General features: G+C 50.4%; 1 protein-coding gene across 3 annotated transcripts; it reads left to right on the forward strand.

Moving 5' to 3' along the window:
- The first annotated feature begins 25 nt into the window (after positions 1 to 25).
- Positions 26 to 22,120, forward strand: DENND2C (DENN domain containing 2C). 3 transcript variants are annotated; one of them, XM_061362779.1, is made up of 19 exons: positions 26 to 105; positions 5,857 to 6,851; positions 8,658 to 8,806; positions 9,353 to 9,465; positions 9,811 to 9,978; positions 12,472 to 12,568; positions 13,253 to 13,297; positions 14,469 to 14,650; positions 15,665 to 15,774; positions 16,219 to 16,288; positions 16,632 to 16,709; positions 17,527 to 17,667; positions 18,531 to 18,679; positions 19,066 to 19,243; positions 19,543 to 19,584; positions 20,467 to 20,572; positions 20,989 to 21,228; positions 21,521 to 21,607; positions 21,947 to 22,120. In XM_061362779.1, the coding sequence occupies exons 2-19, from the start codon at positions 6,013 to 6,015 to the stop codon at positions 21,976 to 21,978; spliced, it is 2,826 nt and encodes a 941-aa protein (XP_061218763.1). In that variant the 5' UTR covers positions 26 to 105; positions 5,857 to 6,012; the 3' UTR covers positions 21,979 to 22,120. The 3 variants fall into 3 exon arrangements, with proteins under 3 accessions (XP_061218763.1, XP_061218762.1, XP_061218761.1); XM_061362777.1 differs by lacking the exon at positions 26 to 105 and adding an exon at positions 1,280 to 2,305; XM_061362778.1 differs by lacking the exons at positions 26 to 105; positions 21,521 to 21,607; positions 21,947 to 22,120 and adding exons at positions 405 to 2,305; positions 20,146 to 20,162 and having other exon boundaries at positions 20,989 to 21,149.
- Positions 22,121 to 22,162: the final 42 nt, after the last annotated feature.

The following is a 22,162-nucleotide window of genomic DNA, read 5'->3' on the forward strand; positions in this document are numbered from 1 at the left end:
TGGCGCTGAGGGACGGCGGCGAGAGCCAATAGGCGGGCGACTCGGTGCGCGCCGGGAGCGCCCAGGCGGAGCGGGTCCGGGGCCGGGGCCGGGCGGCGGCAGCGGGTGAGGAGGGGCGGCGGCGCCCGGGGGGCTCGGGGCGGGCGGCTCTGCCTGGGGAGGGTTTTAGGGCCGCCCGTGGGTCCAGGCTCGGGGCGGCCGGGCGGGCTCCGCGTGCTGCTGCTGGCAGCGGCCCGATCGCTGCCGGGACCGGGTAAGAAAGCACCGCGCCGGCTTTTGCCGCCCCTGAGCGAGGAGGAGAGCGGTGCTGCGGCCGGGGCTCGCCATCCCAGGCTCGGGAGCGCCGGTGCCGGGTCCCGCAGCTCCGCCCCGTGGGTCCCGAGGAGCAGGGCAGGGAGCTGAGCGGAGGATGTGGGTGCCCGCTCAGCTGAGTCACCAGCCCCGTGTTCTACCGCGGCCCCTCGTCCTGTTCCAAACGGAGCGGACACGGCGGGGTGCGGGAATGACATCGGTGCGCGCCCAGGGCACCCAGCCAGGCGCTTTCCAGTGATGGGCACAACCTGGGACACGGGAAGATCCCTCTGCACATCAGGAAACGCTTCTGCTGTGGGTGGCCCCGCTGGGGCAGCGGTTGGACGAGCTGAGCTCCAGAGGTCCCTGCCCACCTCAGCCGCGCTGCGATCCTCCGGAGTTTCGTTAAGGCAAATGATTTACTAGGAGGTTGTGATGGTTTAGGTAGCAGTCGGTACCTGTGCCTTGCTGCACTGAGGTGTGCAGGCATGAGGTGTTGCAGAGGTCCTTTCTGGCAAGGCTGCCTGAGGGCATGGTGTGTAGGCTGCTCTGCCGGACCTGCCTCCCTTTGCTTTCCTGGTCACTGCGTAGATCCCTCTGTTCCAGTTACCATGGCTGAACGCAGCTTGTCGTCTGGCTACCATGGCTCTGATAAAGCCCTAGGAGTGGTGGGTGCTCTTTCTCCTGACAGCTGGGACTTGCATCAGCTCTGATGGTGGGAGTGTGAAGAGTTGCAGGAAAACCAGCTCCTGGAGATGTGTATTTGGGCAATGGTGGTTGTGGTTTCTGCTGTCCCTGTCAGTTCCAGAAAGGAGGGGTGGGGAGTGAGTGGTGATCTTGCTGCTTGGGAAGGGAGAGTGGTGCAGAGAAATGAGAACGTGCTGAGCAAGCCGGTGTACCCTCTGTCAGGCGGAGCGGGGCTGCAGGGGTTTGGTCCAGTGGTGAGGGAAAGGCGCTGAGCAGGATGCCTGTGGTGGCCCTTGTAACGTAAAGATGGTGGTGGCTTTATGGTGATGCCAGCCCTGAGGGAAGCCTGGAATCTCACCTCCTACAGCTGCACCAGGAAACTGCTCCAGGATGACTCCTGTTTGAGTTTAACTTTTCCTTTGTCGCTACCTTGGGTCTCAGTTCTTGTGCGAAGCTGTGGCATTCCTGGGGCATGGAGCCAGCCCGTGGTGCAGTGTGAGTCAGTCCTGCTAACCCGAGAGTTCAGATCCTGTGAGTCAGGTTAAAATCCATTACTTTAAAAATAGTACGTTGTGGGTTCTGTCCGGTTGTCCTCTGCTATAGCAGCCTTCAGGGCTTACAAGCTTAAAGCAGTTTGGCTTTTAGCATGGGTAAAAGCTTTCGAGAAGCTGGATGTCATCACTTGAAAAATAGACTGGAAGTTGAAAGATGCATCTGTTTCTCAGTACAAAGGTCTTGGGACCTATGCAGAGGTCAGACTTAACCTCCTTGTGCCATATAATTAAGATTGACATCACATTTACTACGTCCGGGGGCTGTGTCTGATGAGGTGGAGCTCTGTTTCTCAGCATGACAGGCAGAAGCTTTGAATGAGTTAATAGCTAGAGCTGCTCTGTATCGAGATGGAAATGACTAAACACGCTGCATTCCTGAAGTGTTACTTATTTTGATATAAAATCTGCATGTTTGGTACTGCCCATGTCCTTCAGGCATCAGCATGGCAAGAGTTTGGTTCAGAAAAGCTTCAGGTTCCCCCCGGAGCTGAACAGAATGGGAGTAGCTGAATAATCTAGAAGGGGTCTTTGCTGCTGTACTGGCTGCCCCCTCATCCCTCCAGCGCTGAGCTGGCAGCTTCCCTAGGCACCAGGAGACCAGAAACGATCTTTTATTTGGCTCCCAGCACAGGAGGCTTGGTGAGGAGGAGGTCTCCTGGGTGGTTTGGAGCGGCACGGCTCTCACAAAGGGAGTGAGGGATTGCTTCAGGATTGCGTGGGCTTGCCAAGGCAGTGATTTGCGTGTTCTCATGCCCGTGGTGCAGCAGGATAAGGTAAGGTGGTGTGTTAACGCCTTTGTTTAGCTGATCAGCTACTGGCATGAGGGTGGTAAGGGGGGTTGTGGGGTGCCAGCAGCACCTGCGAGGAGTGGGCTTGACCTCAGCACCGGAGTATTTCATTCTTGGAGAGCAGTGGCAGCGTTCTCTCCTGGAGTGTGTGGTTTCAGGAAATGGAATTGTCTAGAGACGTTGCATGGAAAATGCTTTGTGTGCTCTCTGGCTCTCAGAACTGGAAAAAAGAGTCAGGGCTATCTATCATGTGGTGTGAGTGTGCCTCATTCTGCTCGGGTTGAAGAGGTGGGAGCTATGTTCAAACAGCATGGATCCAAGAGGCTCTCTTTCGAGAGAAATGTGTGATGCTTTGTCTGAAAATTACTGTATTTCTCTTCACCCCAAACCCCACTTTCAGTGAGATAATTCAGCATTCTCAACTACACCGACTGCTCTAACTGCTCACGCAGTAGAGATGATGCATTTGGCTTCTGTGGAAAGGCTGTGAAGCATCCTGAAGCCACTGAAAGAGTTTGGAAGTAGAGGTCAGGAGAGAAGCAGTCATGTTACATCTGGTTTGTTTGTGAAAGGAATGGGGTGTGTGGTCCCTGAGGTGCAAGTGCTGGCTTTCTCACCTGGGTGGTCTCTACCAGTTCTGTGTCCCTAAGCTGGGTTTTGGCTTATCTGAGGGTTATTAGCTCGGATCAGACCATCTCGGTCTGCTCTTTCCTCACCAAAGATCAGTCTCTACTCTTGCCCTGGCTCGTGTAATGAGCTTAGATTAAATGCCTAGTTCTTGATAGCAGCTTGCAGGCCTGGGCAGGTGAAGGGCTATGCTCTGAGCCTCCTCGGAAGGTTATTTTGGAAGACACAGTCCAGGGCTGTGGCTGGTGGAGCAGTGCTGAGCAGGAGAGCGGTGGGTGCTTTAAGCCCGTGCTCTATGCTCTGTGTTCAAGATGAGCCAGGAGCTGGGTGTTTCTGGTTGTATCTGGTGGTTCAAAGATCAGTGACATTAGGTGAGTGAACCTTATGGCTTCACCATCTAAGTAGTACTGCTTCTCCCGGGAGTGTGCGGAGCTTCACTGGCTGGAGAAGTAATATTACTTGGTAGGTTTACAAAGGAGCCGAAATGAGCTCAGTGTGGATCCTGTGTCTGCATGTGGGTCTGTGTAGTTCTGGATGGTAGTCGGGTGATTGCTTGAGCACTGGCTGAACTGCTTGAACTCTGGATATTCATCAGTGAGCAGAACCAGAGGCAGCCCTGCAGAGTCTCACCAGTACCTGTATGCTGACTGGGACTTGCTGGTTGTGCCTCATCGTGGAGGCACTGGAGAGGTCAGGAGCACCAGGCTGACCTGGACCATGGCTCTATATCAGAATGTGTCAGACTGGCTGAGGAAACTACAGCAAATGCACTTGTTATTGCACTGTTACCCATGTGAGTGGTTGGAGGGAGGACCTGGGGCAGGCTGGCAGCCAGCAGCCCTGAGCTGCCAGAGCACAGGCAGCCCTGCATGCTCTGGGGAGGGACCCAACTAGAAAGAGGAGCAGGGCTGCTCAGCCTGCTCTGCTGGATGGCCTCATGGATGCTGCATGCAGATGTTTTGCCAGGCTGTTGGTCTGAACCCCAGGGTGTATTCAGAGAGGAAAGCTGCCAGCGCTGTTGGGAAGCAAGGGAGCCACGTGGACTTACTGTCAGCATGGAGCTTCACGTGCTCCATCAGTGCATATGGTGGCCTTGAACTGCTTAATCCTGTGAATAAGCCCATTGCTCCACACTGCAAGGTCCTTTGGGGTCCTGTCCCTATGTGAATTGTCCCTGTGTGAGTTCCTCATCCAGTGGTCCCGTGTTTGAAGACATGGCAGGGAGTAAAGGTGGCTCTGAAGCTGTACTGGCTGAAAGGAGGTTGTTTCACCCCTCTGCTAACCTGGCTTTTCCCCATCAGAGAGCTCTTGCTTCTTTGCTGGTTTATGCTGGTCCTCAGGAGCAGCACTGAGAGTAAATGCAATGGTGTAGGAAAGGGGAAAGTTGCTTTCCTGTCTGCTAATCAGAGCTGTGCGGGCAGGCACTGAGGAAGGATGGCTCTGCTCTGGCTCAGGATGTGTTGGAAACAATGCCTATTTATAGGAGGGGCCCCTCGCTGCCTGGAGCAGCCTGGCTGGGCAGGAAGAGGGTCTCGCAGGGGGGCCCAGGAGCTCTGCAGTACCCCAGGCCAGGGGTCTGGGACAGGGGGTACGGATTTGGGGTTTGGATTTTGTGTGTTCTGTGTCATCCTTCAACTTGTTCTGCCCTGTCCCTGCCCCTCTAGTGGGATCAGCAGGGGCCCGCCTGCACCTCGCCGCTGCAGGAGTGTGGAGGGGATGCTGTGCCGTGCTGGAGCTGGCACTGAGGCCGTCTGCGCAGTGGTGGCTTCACCTCACTTCAACAGAGACAGGCTTGGTGCTGGTCAGGAGTTCTGAGAATGTGGGGGATCCCAGAGAGCTGCAGAGAGAGCCAGAGGGCTCTGAGGCTGGGGACACCACGTGTCTGTACTGAAGTCATATTGAACCTGCAGGTGCTGGGTCTGTGTAGCCACCCAGGGTCTCCCTGGCAGTTTCACCCACCTTTTGTCCTGTACTACCTGGAGGACTGTTTGCTCTATCCTCTGGATTACACCTTGTGATAGTCTCAAAGAGCATAGCTCCTGTTTGCGCAGGCTCTGCTTGGGTAGATGTTAAAGTGTTTCTTTAGCATGCCTTCTCCTCTGTTAATCTAAACAGGGTTGTTTTCCTCTTGAGCATGAGAACTCACCAGTTTCTTCTGCATTTTGGCCTCTTGTATGCTTTTAAAACCTGTCCTGGCTGCAGGCCACAGGCTGGGCAGCACTGCCCTCAAGTCCCTTTGATGGCAAATTTAGGTCAGGTGTTGACAAGCAGAACATCAGACAGGTTTTTACTTGTGTTGTGATGCAGGAGCATGCTCCCAGGAGGAGGAACCTCTTCTCCAGTCATCACAGCTGGCCCAGTCCTGCATGAAGCAGCAGCTGTCCTGTTGCTGCTGACTCTGGAGAAGTAAATGGGGTTCCCTTTCTCTGGACCTGATGTGGTACCTTGCTCTGCTGGGAGCTCTTGTAAAGACATCCTGCTGCAGTGGTTTGCTGTGTGCTGCCCGAGGTGCTCAGAGCAGCAGGAGGAGCTGAGCACTCCTGCCTGGCCTGCAGCGGTCCAAGCAAGCAGCAGAGGGGCTGGCTGAGGGCCCTGCTGCAGACAGGCTGTGCTGCTGTGTTCCTCTGCTCTTAAATGCTTTCCTTGAGTTTGGACCCTTGGGATCCCTGGCTGGCTTTTGTTCCTCTTGTGGTGTTGTGTTTGGTTTTTTAAAGCCAGTGGGATCTCTCTTTCCTTTTGTTAGCCCTCCCTGAAGTGTGCTACACAAACAGGCTTTGTGGGCAGCGTGCTCTGGAAACCAGTCTGGAACATGTGATCTGGGGAGGAATGTTCTTCAGCAACTGCCAGAGCAGCAGTGATGTGCATGGCTGGAGCTCAGCTGATGGCTCTGCTCTTCTCTTTCTCTGCAGGTTGTGCTGCCGGGCTGTCCTTGTGGAGCTGACACCCAGGGGCTCTTGGACACCAGTGGGTGCTTTGGAGCCTCATGCCAGCTTGATGTGTGCAGGGCACAGGTGGATGTGGACAAGGCTGGAGATGGGGTGTTTGTGAGCACCTTGGCACTTGCCATGCACCCAGCAGGGTCAGTGGACAACAGCTTCTCTCGCTCTGCTGTGCAGACCCTCTCCCGAAGCCACTGCCGTAACATCAAGCAGAAGATCTCCCAGTGGGAGGGGAGGACACGAGGGTGCTCCAGCAATGAGAAACAGCAGCTGAAAGACTTTGGAGTCAAATATGATCCTAGCTGCGACGCTCTGCCCAGAGTGAAGCCAGATCATGCAGAGGAGGGCAGAAGGACTGGGTTCAAAGATCCAAAGAGCTTGGGCTTAGACTTCAGGGAAGGTGCACGGGGCTGCTTGCAGACTGGTGGCTGTGGTGACCTCAAGCCCTGTGCATACAGCCCTATAGCTTCCCAAGCCAAGGAGAAAGGAGAGTTGCAAGCTGGCCTCGTTGACCCAGAAGCAAGACTGCCCCCAGGGAACTTCTACACCTTGCAAGCTCTGTGGAGAGTAGATCCCCATCTGCCTGGCAAAGCCCTACCAGCTCCCTTGGACCTTCAGAGGAAGCAAGGGAGCTGTTGCTCCACAGAAAGAGAACTTACAGTCAAAGGAGCAGAATCTCTCTGCAGGGCAGAGAGGAGCTTGAAAAACATTTACTCTGAGGCTGAGGGGCAAGAGGAGGTCCCACCACCTCCTGCTGCTGTCCCACCACCTCCTGCTGCTGTCCCACCACCCAAGCCCCGCAGGACTTTCCGCTATCTAGCAGAAAAGGGTGCTGGAAGCTGTGGTGATGCCAGTGCTACCAGGGAAGCTCCTGTACAAAAGCAGCATGGAGGAGACTCGGTGTCATCCTCCGACAACCCTGAGAAGAGAATAGCCAGCAGGAGGATCAGAGGAAGAACCCAGAGGTACAGCGATTCATCTCTCATGTCTCCTTAAATCAGTTTCTAGATGGTTTCCAACATCTTGCTTACCACAGTGTCCTTGTACAAGTGCTAGTACTAGTGCTGTTGATGGAGAGAGGATATTTCTGGATGAAAGCATCCCTTTTCCAGCGTTGCTTGTGCACTGCTTTTGCTGCTGATAATCACAGAATCATAGAATGGTTTGGGTTGGAAAGGACCTTAAGATCATCCAGTTCCAACCCCCTGCCATGGGCAGGGACACCTCACACTAGACCAAGGCTCTGTCCAGCCTGGCCTTAAACACTGCCAGAGTTGGAGCATTTACCACTTCTTTGGGCAACCTGTTCCACTGCCTGATAATCTTGCAAAGAAGGGTAAAAGCTCCAAGCAGATGTCAGTCCCACAGCCTAAGGTGTGTGACTCAACAGAGTTGAGTGACAACATGCTGGTCTCAAGGAGGGTGCTGCCTGCTTCTTGCCCTGAGCTTGTCCTTAGCTGCAGTTTATGGATTACAGAATAGCTTTCTCTTTATGCAGTGTGCCTGCTCAATGTTCCAGCTTTCCTGTTGCAGCAGGTTTGGCTATTCTTCCCTTTTCCCCATCCATAGGTCCCTGTTGCAGAGTAAAACACCTCTGAGCTTGCTTGATGATATTTCTGCTTACAGAGGAGCTGCCCAGGGCAGCTGTGCTAGAGGAGTATGCACATGATAGGTGGAGATGTGACTAGGACTCCTGAAACATCCTTTCACCATGGCCAAGCATGCAGCAACAACCCAGATTTTATGATGATGGGCTAAATCCCTGCCAGCTCCTTTGTGATCTCTGTGCCATGAGTTTGAAGTGGCATCCAAGTGTATGAGAACTGAAGCTCACAAACGTGATAGCACCTTCACAGAGCAGTGGGTGAGCTCCAGTAGAAAGCAGTGCCCTAATTCTGAGAACTGCTGCAAGTGCTTAGTCTGCAGAATGTGGTTTGGGTTCTTGCCTCTCTGGCAGGATGGGACTTGTGGTACCCGCTTGGAGTGTGCTTGGCCATGGAGCCTCTAACTTCATGTTTAAGTTAGAAATTCCCAGTGTGAGTAGGACTCACTTGGTGTGCTGGCTTTGCCTGGGATAGAGTTAATTTTCCTCATAATCGCCTGTCAGGTGCTATGTTTTGGATTTGTGGTGAAAATAGCATTGAAAACACAACAGTGTTGTCACTGTTGCTGAGCAGTCATCACACGGACTCAAGGCATTTTCTGCTTCTCCCACCACCCCACCAGTGAGCAGGCTGGGCAAGAGGCTGGGAGGGGACACAGCCAGGACAGCTGATCCCAAGTGAGCCAAGGGATATCCCACACGGTATGTTAAAAGCAATGAATATTTGGAGAAGAAGGAAGAAAGGGGGGGGACTTTTGGAATGACAGCTTTTGTCTTCCCAAGTCACCATTGTGTGTGATGGAGGGTTCCTGGAGATGGCTGAACCTGCTTGCTAAGGGGAAGTAGTGAATGAATCCCTTATTTTGCTTTGCCTGTTTGTGCAGCTTTGGCTTTACCTGTTGAACTGTCTTTATCTTGACCCAAGTGAGGGTCTCACTTTTACCCTTCTGCTTCTCTCCCCCATCCCACTGGGTGGGAGCAAGTGAGTGGCTGTGTGGGGCTGAGCTGCTGCCTGGGCTTAAACCTCAGCACTTAGAAATCAGAGTCCAGAGTGAAGCATCCCTGTGCTTTGTGGCCCCAGGGAGACCATACTCTGTGTGGGCTGGAGACAGCAATTCACTGGTACGTGCAGTTGCCTTTAGAAGAAGTTACACTGGTTTTCCTCTAGGAAATCTTTTGAGTTTGAGGACATCCAGGGCTTCCGCAACCGGATGGCAACCACCAAGTCCCACAGGCTTCAAGAAGAGACAAATGGCACTACAGGATCCAGGCTTGTCTACACACAGTCAGAAGACAACATCTATGAGGACATTATCTGTATGTGCCTGTGCTTCTGGGGGATGCACTCGCTTTATTTAAGGGTAGTAAATTTGTTGGGGAGGGAGGAATGAAGATGAGAATGCATTGAGGCCCTTTCCAGCTCTGTGACTTTTAAAGTCTTCCCCATCCGGGGTTCCTTGTTGATGTTAGTAACTGCATGTGAACAGTCTGATTTCAGGTGTCATGGAAGAGCTCTAGAATTGGCCTGTGCTAAACTGAGTTATAAGCTCTTCAAATGCTTTGCTTGAGTGCTGCACAGAGATCAGTGTGGACGCTGTCAAAATCATCTGCTTTGCAATAGAGCTACTTTCTCTGCAGTGGTAGAAGTATTTTGTTTTGCTGAATCCGTGCACAGTTTGCCAGGTTGATGGTAGTGGGTTAGAAGGGTCTTTGAGTGGTAGGAACGTAACCCATCTCAACCAAGTCTCTCTCAGGCCCTGTTAAAGCTTGGCAGGCAACTGCACCCTGTCTCTACTTATTCCTTGCAAGAGTGCAGGACTTGATCTCCTTTCCTAAATCCCCTAAAGCCCAATGCTTTTCTAGGTCCTGCAAAAGAGAACCCATATGAAGATATCGGAGCGCTGCCCTTACCCCTCTGGAAGGTCCCATCTGTCTGGAAGCTGCCACCCCCCCGGAGCACAAGTAGAGCTCCCAAGGTAGGATGAGGAGATTAAGTTGTCATGTCTTTACAGGAAGTCATCCTCACCAGGGCCCTGTGTGTGCTCTCCCCTGGCCCCACATTCCCTGCTGCTACATCATTGGTTTACCTTGGGTTTTATTGTTTGTTATTGATGTAAATGATAATGAGCAACCATGGCAATGGCAGTTGATTAAGCTGCTAAGGAGCAAAAGAATAGGAACAAGAGAGGGTTGATGAGATGCTTGAGGATGTGGGGTGGGATGGAGAGCTTTGTAGAGCAGGATTTCATCATTTATAATCTGACTCTTTGGGCCAAAGGTTAATCCCATGCTTAACCATCTCTTCTGATGCTGTTTTCTAGCCTCCCCCAAAACCTCCCTTCCTCAGTCGCAAGACTCTTGAACCAAAGCCCTCCCAGTCAAGTTTCCAAGGGAAAATGGTGAAGGACACAACCCTGCCTGTCACGCTGTCTGAGTGGAAGCTGTTCCGAGCAGTAGAGGCTGCTAGCAGGAGAAGGAACTTGCCCTGGGTGAGACTAAAGCGTGAAACCTTGCCTCTTGCACGGCATTTCATGATCTTGCTGCTTTTGTGGCACCTTCTAAGTGCTTTGTAAGTGGTCATAGCAGGTGAATGCTGATTGGCCCTGCTGTGTGTGTGGACAAGTGGCCCTGCTCAATCTATTTCTCCTCCAGGTAGCAGGGCAGGTAGTTGGGGATCAGAAACCAGTGTCAGTTCTAGCTGGGGTAGCGACGGGTTTGTTGGCCAACAGTCTGCAAATGGAGTGAGTACGGGGTGCTCACCTGGCGATCAGTGCTGTGTGTGAACACGAGCTCTTCCTTGTGCTTTGTCATTTAAACCTTGTTGCTACCGCTTCCGTGAAGTGTGGTGATGCTGGGTTTGTGCTGAATGTGGTGCAGGAATGCGAGAAAGCTCTCTGGGAGCTAAAGGGCCAGCTCTGTATGGTTGTATGTACATGTCTCCTGTTCCTGATGACTTCTCAGACTGGCCCTTATCTTCTTGCTCCAGGCACTGGGTTTTTAGTGGCTGACAGTGTGGGGCTGCTGCAGGGAGCTGGTTGGGCCCTTGGTTACTTGGCGTGTTGACTTGGAGCTCCTGACTTGCCATCAGGAACATACCCTTGCAGCTATTTCATAGTCTAAAGGTGAAGAGTGGCTTTTAGGGAGAAGCGAGTTTCACAAAGCCGTCCTACCCCTCTGCTGCCTCTTCCTGCTCCCTTCTACCTGTGTGCCATGTGCTTCTGAGGCTAGAGAAAGGCCTTTAATCTACCTTCACAATAGAGGACTCCACTGTAACTCTCATTTGATATGTGGAATCTTTCTAGCTAGCAGCATCAGTGACCAGCTCATGTGCCTCAGTGCTAAAGCACAGAATGTGCTCTAGAAGTTTAGCTGCAGGTACCACTGCGGTGCACTTTGTGCATAGGCCTCAAATTCCAGTTGTGGAAATGATAACAACTTACTTTTGCCACAGAAAAATAATTGAACTTCTGCTGATCTTTATTTCTTGTGGAAATTGGGTGCAATTGCTCAAATTGCACAAGACTGAGGCAGAGCTGGAGGGCTGCACCGCACTGTTCAAACATGAAGTGCTTCAGATAACAAACAACTTCTGCCTGGTTTTGAATGAACTGTAGCCCTGGAAAATCAGGAAGAAGATGGTACTATTATAGCAATGCTGTGATGGAGAGAATCTTCCATTTGGAGGGGGAACATACAACATTCTCCAACAGCAAACCTGTTCCAGAAATCTGGTAGCAATTTGCATGCAGGAAGCACACTTGACTCTTTTTGCTCACAAGGAATCGAGCCAAGATTGCTTGAGAGGTTGAGGAAAAGGTTGGAGTGTAAGGAGAAAAAAAGCTGTTTTTTCTTAAGAAATACACAAACACGCCCAGTGTCTCTCCCTGGTGACTCAGCTGCACAAAACCAGAGAACTCCCACAGAAATCCTTTAGGTAAGGCTGTACAGGAGAGGGGAGAAATCAGGTTATGCAGCAGAGAGTTGCTTTCTGCTGTGGGCTCTTCTCCTTGCAGCCTCCTCATGCTGGGACTGACTAATGCAGAAAATGGGGAGGAATAGATCTGAAAAGGAGAAGAGCCTAAGCTTGGTTTGCTCAGCTGGGGATAAAGTATTGAGCTGAAAAACAGGTTCTCTTGCAGAGGATCTTCCTTTTTATGCAGCATTTGTGGTGACAAATGGCTGGGCCCCACCCTCCTACATTCAGTGGGAGCATTTAATGAATTCTTGAGACAAGAATGGACTTGACCTGCTCACTGCATTTCCCATAACTCTTCCTTTGACAGGCAGAACCAGAGCCACCTACAGCATCTATACCTGGCAACTGAGGGGGAACCCAGGGAGGCAGTGACAAGAGTAACAGAAAGCATTAGGACTTTGGACCAGATATGTGGTGTCCATATTCTGTCCCTCTGCCTTTCTTCACGATCCAAAACAAAGATGCATAATCCTTCCTTCCTGGGACAAGGACTTATAGAGCAGCCTTGTTCTGGGCCCGGTTTGTGCTTTGGAGAACTTTCTGTAGCTGTCTGACGTCCAACTTCACTTGAACAGTGAGCAAGCAACCAACCCTAAGCTACAACCAGAGTGCTCTGCTCTTTCTGGGCTTGGAAAGAATTGGGATGCTTGAGAGCATGAAGAGTTCAAAGTCCTTTATAGTGGAGGGCTCAGAAGATATTCTTACAAGTGCCTTTGTAGTTGGGCTTTCTAATAGGAAATGGAGATCTGATGCCAGAATGCTTGTACAGTTTGGTGTCAGCTCTGAGTTGTGCTAACAGGAATCTCTCTCATAGCAGAAATTCTGTGTGGATTCAGTATCCACTGAGCTGTGCTAGAAGTACTCTAGCAAACAGTCTCTTAGCCTGGTAGGACTTGGGCAGCCTTTCCAAGTGTTGTGGTGCTAGATGATTGCTGTTGGGCTGCAGTCATTTGGGAGCCCTTTTCTGGACCTCCACGTTAACCTCTGCTTCTGCTTTGGATTTCAGCTGGTACTAAAAATCCAGGAGATCTTTGATTCTAAGCGTGGAAAGAAGAGGGTGAAGTTGCTCAGTGCTGCTGGGAGAGAAGCACCTCCAGTGAAAGGTAGAGAGTCTCCAGCACCATAAACCTCTTGAGCAGCACAGCTCCTGCACATGCTGGGGTACTGCTGGCAGGCTGGGCACCACCACCTCCCACACCTCCTGCTGGGCTGACCCAACAGTGCTGGCCCATGTCTTGCAGCTGTAATTGCTGAGCTTTCAGCACTGTTCAGATTGGGAGCACTTGCTTAACCCAAGTTTAATACTGGCACAAGTGGTAGGTTCGCTGTGATCTGAGCCTGGGCTGCTGGTTAAAAGTGCTGTTTCAAAAAAGCAGAACAAACCCCCAGGTTGCTTCACTTCTGACTCCTCCACTCATTGCTTTTGTGCCTCTAAAGTGAGGTTCTTGTGTTCTTCTGATTTTTGTAGCCATGGTATGGTCTTTATTTATAGTATATTCTATTCAGCAGCTCTGTTAACTTTTACTGTCGTATCAAATAGCCACTTGGTTTCTGTTCTTTGTCTATGTTCAGCTGACCTGCAGGTGGTTTACTAGAAACAGGGACGTGGCATCAGCTCTGCACATTGCCCAGTCCTGGCTGTCCTTTGCTGCTGCTCTGAGCAGGATAGGTGGGCAGTCCTGAATGGTGCTGGTGTGATGAGTGTAAAGTTCTTTCTCTTGCCCAACTTTGGGTGTTGCCCATCTTCCTTCTGCATGGCTAATAAATGAAAACTGTGTGTGTTTCAGGTGAAACCAGTGGGAATGAAAGTGATACGGAAAATCAGCCAAAAAGTGAGTGAATCATGAGGGCTGGTCCCATTCACATAGCACTACACATTTGGCTAAGGCTCTGCTGGGATAAGCACACTGACTAGTCATTGCTTCTGTCCTGACTTTTGCCAAGATAGAGAAAGGGAATATCTAAGAGTCAGCATGGCCAAGGCTGGGAGCTGTTGCTGTGGCAAATCAACCTCTATTTCTGCCCTTTCTCCTGAGGTTTAATGCCAGTTGTCAGAATTGAATTGGATTAATTTCTTGGTTGGTAGAGTCACACCTAACTGAGTCTTGCAGGACGTTGTCTCTGGATCACCTTTGCTGCTACCACTTGAGGTTCTTTTACCCTACTTCCTTCCCGTGGTTGTATTTTACATGTATATTGTTGTGAAATGCCCTTTCCTCTGGGGAGAAATCCCTTCGCTATTTGTCTGGTTCCACAGTCCTGAGTTTGATCATAGCCCTAAGCTACAGACTCAAAATCCATACTTTCAGATGTTTCATTTGCTTGGAGGGGAGCACAGATGAGGCCTTAACTTGGAGTCAGTAGTGAAGTTCCACTGTTTCATGTTGAGAGTAATGTGAAGAGTCTCTGCAGAAATACAGTGACTGAGTCACTGCCTGATTTCAGAGTTGTCCATAATGTGTCACGGTGCCCGGGCCACAGGAATTTCTTACATCAGGGTGCTGTGCCTGTGCTTGTGAGTTGGTGCTGCCTGTCAGGACATCCCAGCCTGGAGGTTCCTTGGCCAGGAAACTGGCTCTGCCTCTTTTGATGCCCATGCTGCTTTAGTCCTGCCTGCCTGAGGCCTGACAGTTATTGAACTGGTGAAGCTGGGCTTCCGTCATCCTTAGCATGGCCTGTCACTCTGAGATGTATGGAAAGAGCAGGAGAATGCTAGCTATCAGCCAAGAGGGGTTGGAACGGGATGATCTTAAGGTCCTTTCCAACCCAAACCATTCCGTGATTCTAAGAGGAATTTGTAGAGCTGCTGCAAGGCCAGTGCTCCCCTGTCTGGAAGAGTTCTGTGCTTGAGGAGCTGGTGCAGGAGTCCTAAGTCCTATAGAGTGCAGCAGTGATAGGCAAATGCACCCATCTCCCTTCCCCCTTCTAAAGGTCCTCTTCTGTGACCTATAGGTGCTTGGCAGTGGTAGCCACAGCCTGGTTTTGGGTTTTTCCTTTCTTCAGGTCGACACAGGTGCCTGCTGAGGTCAACCTCCAAGAGGAACCCACACTACCAGACTTTGGAGAGGGATCTGATAGAGCTTCAGGAGCAGCGGCTGTTTGAGCTATTTGTGGTGGTGTCACTGCACAAGAAGGCATCTGAGATGACCTACACGCCACAGATCATACAGCAGTTTCCCAGCAAGGTAGGAGCTGCATGGAAACCTGCCCACAAAACACACTCAGCAGCTCTTTGTTTCCTCTCATGGTGTGTATCCTTTCCTAAACTCTTCACTAGTAAAGCAGGCCACTGGTTAGGATACAGTTGTGGGATATGAAGCACTTTGCTCTTTTACAGACAAATTACAGTGTTCTGGTGAGTTACTTTACATGGGACAGCCTGTCATGCTGGGATTGTGCAGGAAACATTGCCCAGGAATTGCGGAGGTGTTCTGATTTGTCTCCCTTGTAAAAATAGCCTTGCTTCCAAGTAATCAGCTGGTCACCCTCTTCTTTGGGCTGTGTGCCCAAGGACATCAATGCTTTTGTACAGCTGTTACTCTGAAAATGCTGTGCTGTTTTCCAGAGTGCTCCTTCATGCTGTCACAGCTTGGGACACTGGAATAACCTGGATGCACTGACTGAGGGTGCAGGGTCTATAATCAGCTTTGTGCAATAAACTTTCCCTTCAGGGCCATTTCCTACTTAAATATGATCTCTCTTACTTAAAACCCTTCCTTTTGCTCCTTCTGGGCAGTTTTGAGCATGGAAAGTTGTCCTGTAGTCATTGAGGGGTTTGACTTGAACCCTCTCATGGTAAGTGGGACATAGGATTCAGATACACTGTTTTCACAGCTGAGTGATCTGCACATCACAAGTTTCAGATCTCCTAGGAATAGAACTGAGGCAAGCTGACACAGCCGTCATGTGGGGGGGATCAGTTCTAGCTTTATTCCCCAGTAAACTTGGTAAATCCTTACTCACTTCTTAGCAAGACTTCTTACCAGGTGGGTAATTTTACAAAGGTCCAATCAGCAGGAAAGATCCAAGAGGGAACTGGAAATCTGTTACAGGCAGAATGTGTTCTCCTGTACTTGGGCATTAGCCGTCTGATGGTTCAGCATTGGGAAGTGTTAGGAATACACTGTCTCCCATTGTTTTAGATGCTGAAGCTGTGCACCACACTTAAATGACTTCAAAAGCATGTGTTACTCCTCCAGACTGAACATCCCTTCAGACAGTCAAAGGATACTGAAGAGAGGCTAAAGGTCATTCCCAAATTCTGCTTTCCAGATCCCAAAGACTGGTTTCCTGCATCAGACCTTAAAAGGTAAAGACTTGGTTTTGAGTACTCATGCCTGAAACAGGCAATGCTGAAAGCTTAGGTAGGTGCCAGTGTGCTGGACCAGAGGAGCTGCAGAGCAAGTTAAAATGGGAAAGGCTGTATCCCTGACACTGGTGGTAGGGCAAGTGCTGTTTCTACCTTAGCCCCTTCTTTCCTGTAAGAAGGAAGTTTGTAATGTCTGTTCAAAGCCAAGTGCTTCTGCTGTTCCTTGGCGGAACAGAGAAGCAGCTGGGAAGGCAGAGAGCTATAGGAGTTCAATGGGAGTCCATGGGCTGCAGGTTTCTACGCTGAATAGAGATCAAAGTAGCTTGCTAACCGCAGCAGGGGGTCTTCAGCATGACCAGAAAGAAAATGGCTTGTAGTCTGTGAGCTTTGTCAGTCTCTGACCTGGCTGGTGAATTCAACCCTCACTGTTCTTTGGTTTCCCAGTGAAACATTTTCTTTCGTGTTGACGGGGGAGGATGGCAGCCGCTGGTTTGGGTACTGCAGGAAGCTCCTGGTAAGCATCTGTGTGTTGGGTTGAGGGTAAAGAATGTATCGATAAATGCACAGTTAAGTGCATGATGTGACTCAGCAGTCATTTCCCATGTGAGCTATGTAGTGCCTGTGCTGCTGATGTTACCGGCCCTTTGAATGATTAAAGGAGGGATCACGATGATGCCCCTGTAGAGTGAAATGGGCTCTGGGCTTGAAAGACAGCTCCTGGAACTCAACATTCCTCAGGAATCTTAAGTCAGAGTGTAAAGGAAACTCCAGGAGCATGAATTGTGTGAATCAGCTGCAGTGTAAGTGCTAGGTGCCTTATTGTGTTCCTGTTCTCACCTGTTCCTGTTGTCTTTCAGCCAGAAGGGAAAGGGAAGCGCCTTCCTGAGGTGTACTGCATTGTTAGCCGCCTGGGCTGCTTCAACCTCTTCTCCAAGGTGAAGTGGGGGGAACCTGTTACTTCTTATTGGACTTGAGTCTCTGACAACCTGCAAGCTCCAGAAAGTAGCTGGGTGCTTCTGTCCAGTCTAGAACTGCTTAGTGATCATGGTGCTTCCTCACTGCCTTTGCTTTGACAGGGCAGATAAAATGATGCTAGTGCTGAGACTTGTCAGCTGATACATAGATAACTATTCCTTCATCCAAATTACTGTCGGGAAGTGGCTCCTCATCAGCCTGATAAAACTGATGGTGCCCCTTCATCCTCTTCTTCCATGGCCTGGAAATTGGAAAATCAGTTGGGGGGTGGGAATCTCAGCTTGTTTTTCCTGTTGCTATGAGGAGAGTAGATAAAGAGGTAGAGCCTGGGGAAGGCCACTGCAGGTGAAGAGCTGCTGTTGCAGAAGAACAGCAGGAGGCCAGCTTATGATAAGAGAAAAAGCTCATTTCTAATCATTGGAGCACAGAGTTTCTAGAAGAGTGTTTCAGGAAGATTACTGGGGAGGAGGTTGGGGTGTTGCTGTTAGTCCTCTAAATACTTGTGATAATTCAATTACCACGTACAAGAAATTTCCTTACAGTAGCAAGAGACTGGATTTGAGAATGTAAAGTTGTACTCACAGGTATCTATTCCCATTTGATTGCTCAGACTTTTGAGGGGAGCTTTCACAGGGATCCCAAGTGAGGGAGGAAAGGGCTGTGAGTCTGTTTTGGAGCCTTCACATGTAGCTGTGGCATGGGATACTCTAACAGGGGCTGATATCTCCTCTGGCCTCAGCAAGCCATTAGACCAATGTCTAATGTATTCTCTTGCAGATTTTAGATGAAGTGGAGAAGAGGCGAGAGATGTCCCCGGCCCTGGTGCACCCGTTCATGCGCAGTGTCATGGAGGCACCTTTCCCTGCTCCTGGACGCACAATTACTGTGAGGAGTTTCCTGCCAGGAGCAGGAAATGAGGTAATGGAAACTAGGAGCAGCTTTGCTGTGCTGGGGCACAGCGGCACTTTGCGAACTGACCTGTGGAGAGATGCTGCCTGCAAAAAATCAGTCTGAAGATCATAGAATCATGGAATGGTTTGGGTTGGAAAGGACCTCAAGATCATCCAGTTCCAACTCCCTACCATGGTCAGGGATGCCTCATACTAGACCATGCCACCCAAGACCTGTCCAGCCTGGTCTTGAGCACTGCCAGGCGTGGGGCATTCATCGTTTGTCTGGACACCCTGTGCCAGCGCCTCAGCACCCTCACAAGGAAGAGCTTCTGCCTTATATCTAACCTGAACTTCCCCTGTTTCAGTCTGAACCCATCAACCCTTGTCCTGTCACTACAGTCCCTGATGAAGAGCCCCTCTCCAGCATCCCTGTAGCCCCCTTCAGACACTGGAAGCTGCTCTGAGGTCTCCACACAGCTTCTCTTCTCCAGGCTGAACAGACCCAGTGTTCTCAGCCTGTCTTCATACGGGAGCTGCTCCAGCCCCTGCTCATCCTCTTGGCCTCCTCTGGACTTGCTCCGACAGCTTCATGTCCTTATGTTGGGGACACCAGAACAGTGCTTGCACAGTGCTGCAAGTGGGGATAATGTCTTTAAGTCCGAAGAGAGGCTGCCACAGAAACCCTGTTGAATCATCTACTGTAGAAGTGATTCCCTGCTTTCTAAGGCAGATCTGTCTGGGAGTCCTCTGGGCAGTTGGACTCTCCAGGCCACGGGGTTGCACTTGCAGAGAGCCCCCATTCCATGTTCTAGCCAGGCTTCCACTCCCCTGAGCTGGCTCTGTGGTGGCTTTTCTCCTCCAGTGCTCTGCATCTCTGCTTGCCTGTAGGTGCTGGAGCTCTGCCGCCCGCTGGATTCCCGACTGGAACACGTTGACTTCGAATGCCTCTTCAAGTGTCTCAGTGTGTCTCACACAATTCGGGTCTTCGCCTCTCTCCTGCTGGAAAGGAGGGTGATCTTTGTCGCTGACAACTTAAGGTAAAAACGGAGTCTGAGTGACTGCTTCTGAGGGACACTGTTTTCTTCTGCACTGGGGCTTGTTTTCGTGTGCAAGCTTGTCTGACTTGTAAATAGTGACATTTACAAGCTTTTGCAGGCACTTCACACAACACGTGCATGCCTGGAATTTGGAGTATACTATTTACCCAATACAGGAGATAAAGGAATGTTCCCTTTACCTCTTTAGTCTGGGTTGATGCTATTCCTAGCTCCTCAGAATTGCCTTTAAAAGTGGATGCATGGGGCTTGTGCTGATGTGTAAATGTGCGTGAGTTATGTTCCCCTGAGCATTTCTAACCTGTGTCTGCAGCCAGGTACTGAAGGAGAAGTTGACAATCAACTCTGTGCTTCTCTTACCTTTCTAGCATTCTGTCTAAATGTGGCCATGCTGCAGTTGCAACGCTTTATCCCTTCACTTGGCAACACACCTACATACCAGTCCTGCCAACTTCTATGATTGATATTGTGTGCTCTCCGACCCCATTCCTAATTGGCATTCTGTCCTGCTCGTTACCACAGCTCCAGGACCTTCCCATAGAAGAGGTGAGAATTGGGTGAAGCACAGTATAGGGCCAGTGGCAGTGGTATGAGCTGACCTCTGGGGTAATCTCTGTGGGTTCTGCCTTAATATGAACTCTCAAACTTTGCTGAGGTTGGTGAACTTGACAGGTACATGTCAAGGTGTCCCACTGGTATCAAGGATCAATATTATTCACTGTCCTTATGGATGGGCTGCAGTTTGTGTTGGGTGTGTGACATCCTCTGGCACTCAGAAAGGGTTTTTTCTGTACAGCAGCACACCTGGTTATAAGAGTCTGTGTGTTTTGTGCATCCTTCCCCAGGTGCTGATCGTTGATCTTTGTGCCGACAAGTTCTTGCAAGAGGTGAGTGAAATAAGAGGAGCAGTCACTCAGGGTTATATGCCAGGGAAAGGCACCAGTGAAAGAAAATGAGAACAAGAGCTCAGCAAAAGCTGGTATTCATATGGAAGCTCCGGTGGCTGAAGAAGTATCTTGCATTCCTTTCTGACCAACAGAGAAGGGAAGAGGCTTACAAATTCTTGTTGTAAGACTGAAGTTGCATGAGGTGCAGAACTCTGTGAAGCCGAAGATGCTGCTTATCTGAGCCTGATTTGAACAGGGATAATGAGTGGGCTCATTATGTGAAGTGGACCACTAAGGCTCTTTGCTGCTTTCTGTCTGGCTGCATACATGTTCTCCTCTCTCATCTATCTGGGGTGGGTTTCCTTTGGTTGGTTGATTTTTCTCCCCAGGGTGATAGTTGAGGAGACAGATCATCACTACAGTTCACTTGCGGTTCTCCGCTGAACTTCACCTCATGTGCTTCTGCATCACAAGTTGCTGTAAATGTATGAGAGTGTTACTAGTTCAGGAGGATATTTGCATCTCCTTTTCCTTGCCTTACTGTTCTCTTTTGCATTGCAGCCTGCAACTGGAGAAAGGTATTAAAGGATTTGGGTTATTTTCTGTTGGTTTTCTGTGTTTTATCACTGATACTGTAAGCGTGAGTCTGTGTCATGGATATAGCACACGTTGTGTGTGTGACTCCAACAGGATTTGGAGGATCTAGTGGGAGGGTGCTGAGCAAATGGTTTTGATTTCTGTGGGTGCAAGACAAATGTGTGTTCTCCGCCAATACAAACCATATCACAGAGTAACTTCCCTCAAGCTGTTTTAGCCATGTTATGAGTATTTCTCATCAGTTCACCATGAGAAGGTTCTCAAAATGGCCTTTTTTCTCTTTAGGTATCAGATGAAGATGAGATCCTGCCCCATAAACTCCAAGCTGCTCTTGTCCAAGTCTTGGAAGAACGAAGTGAAATCTTGTCTCATCAGCAGAGCGACACACAAGGTACTTGTGCAGACAAATGTTTTCACATTAGCAAATCTCCACAGCTCTGATGGGAAAATGAGTGAGAGGAAATACACAATTTAGAAAGGTATTTTCTTGTAACCCATCAGTGTGTGCTTGAGCCCAGAACCCCCTGTGTGCTGGGCTGCACCCCCAGAGCGTGAGCAGCAGCTCAGGGAGGGGATCCTGCCCCTCTGCTGCACCCTGGGAAGACCTCCCTCCAGTCCTGATCCAGTGCTGGGGCAACAGCAGCAGAGGGACGTGGAACCTGAGCTGTGCCTTCCTTGGCATTGAACACGCATCTGGGATTTCATGTCTGAGGCAGCCTAAAAAGTAACTGCTACTCCTCTTGCGGAAGAGGAAGGACCAAAGTGACGAATGCGCAGTGAAGGTCCCCTCTGTTGTTCTCCTTGCAGGTGATGTGCCCCTGAACTCCTTGGTCTCTGAGGCTTTTGTGCAGTTCTTTGTGGAGATTGTTGGACACTATTCCCTGCACATGAACGTCACAGAGAGAGGGGAGCGCGTGTTCCAGCGGGAACCGTTCCGCAAGTCTCACGTCTCGCGCAACGTGCGGCACTTCCTGCACTTCTTCATGGAAACACAGATGTTTGCGGGCTTCATCCAGGACCGAGAGCTGAGAAAGAACCCGGTCAAAGGTGAGGCTGGATCCTGCATTCTGGTTTTGATTCACTTTCAGAGTATCATGTCAGGTGACTTTAACTCTTAGGACACCTTTTGTCCTGGTGAGTTATTCCATTGGTGTTTTGGTGCCAGTGGTAGCTCTGTTCCTTCTAATCAAGGGCTGAAGCAAAGGATTTTTACATCTCTCCTCTCTCATCCTGTAGCCTACATCATACCCATTATTTCCTTTTTGTAACCTCCTTGTTGATGACAAGCTGTCACATGCTAAAAGATGGAATAGCTCTGTTTCTATTGTTTCTGTTTTAGGCCTGTTTGAGGTCCGTGCTTTGGAGTATTTGGAGAGTATTCCAGGGACTGAACCGACTGGAATGAACAAAATCCTTCGCAGTCTCGGTAAAGGGGCACCCTTGCTCTTTGTTCATTTGTATTTGTTTAAATGAACCATAGAATCCCAGACTGGTTTGGGTTGGAAAGGACCTTAAGATCATCCAGTTCCAACCCTTGCGACGGGCAGGGATGACTCACCCTAGCCCATGCTGCTCAAGGCTCTGTTTACCACTTATTTGGGTAACTGTGCCAGCGCCTCACCATCCTCATACCCAAGACTTTTGTTATTGACCAAATAACTGTATGGGAAAGAGAGCAGAGCCTCTTCGCTGCAGTGTGCGCCCCTGTATTGTTTTCAGTTGCCCGTTCAGCGATGCTGAGCCCTTTGTGTCTCTTTCTCCACAGGCAGTAAAATGAAGTTTCTCCAGAAGAGATGAGCGAGCGCTGCTGCTGCTGCTGCTGCTGCTGCGGGCCAGCGGCGGGCCGCGGGTGCCGCCTGCCCTGCGGCAGGAGCCGGACTCCTCTGCGGCTGCAGGAGGGCTGGGGCCGGGTGCGGCTCCTGCCTTATTAAACCGTCAATTCAGCGTTACCGAGCCTCAGCCTACTCGTGCCGCGCTGCGA

Source organism: Neopsephotus bourkii, unplaced genomic scaffold, assembly GCF_033783945.1.
Source record: "Neopsephotus bourkii isolate Nb327-2 ecotype Australia unplaced genomic scaffold, CSIRO-AGI_Nbou_v1 NB_1139, whole genome shotgun sequence".
NCBI classification, from domain to species: Eukaryota; Metazoa; Chordata; class Aves; order Psittaciformes; family Psittacidae; genus Neopsephotus; species Neopsephotus bourkii.

Bases quoted from the DNA above. Each gene is read 5' to 3' on its own strand.
- DENND2C (XM_061362777.1), top strand. From the start codon at position 2,282: ATGCCCGTGGTGCAGCAGGATAAG. The intron at 8,807-9,352 runs GTATGTGCCTGT...ATGCTTTTCTAG, and splicing joins CATCTATGAGGACATTATCT to GTCCTGCAAAAGAGAACCCA. The intron at 15,775-16,218 runs GTAAAGACTTGG...TTGGTTTCCCAG, and splicing joins CCTGCATCAGACCTTAAAAG to TGAAACATTTTCTTTCGTGT.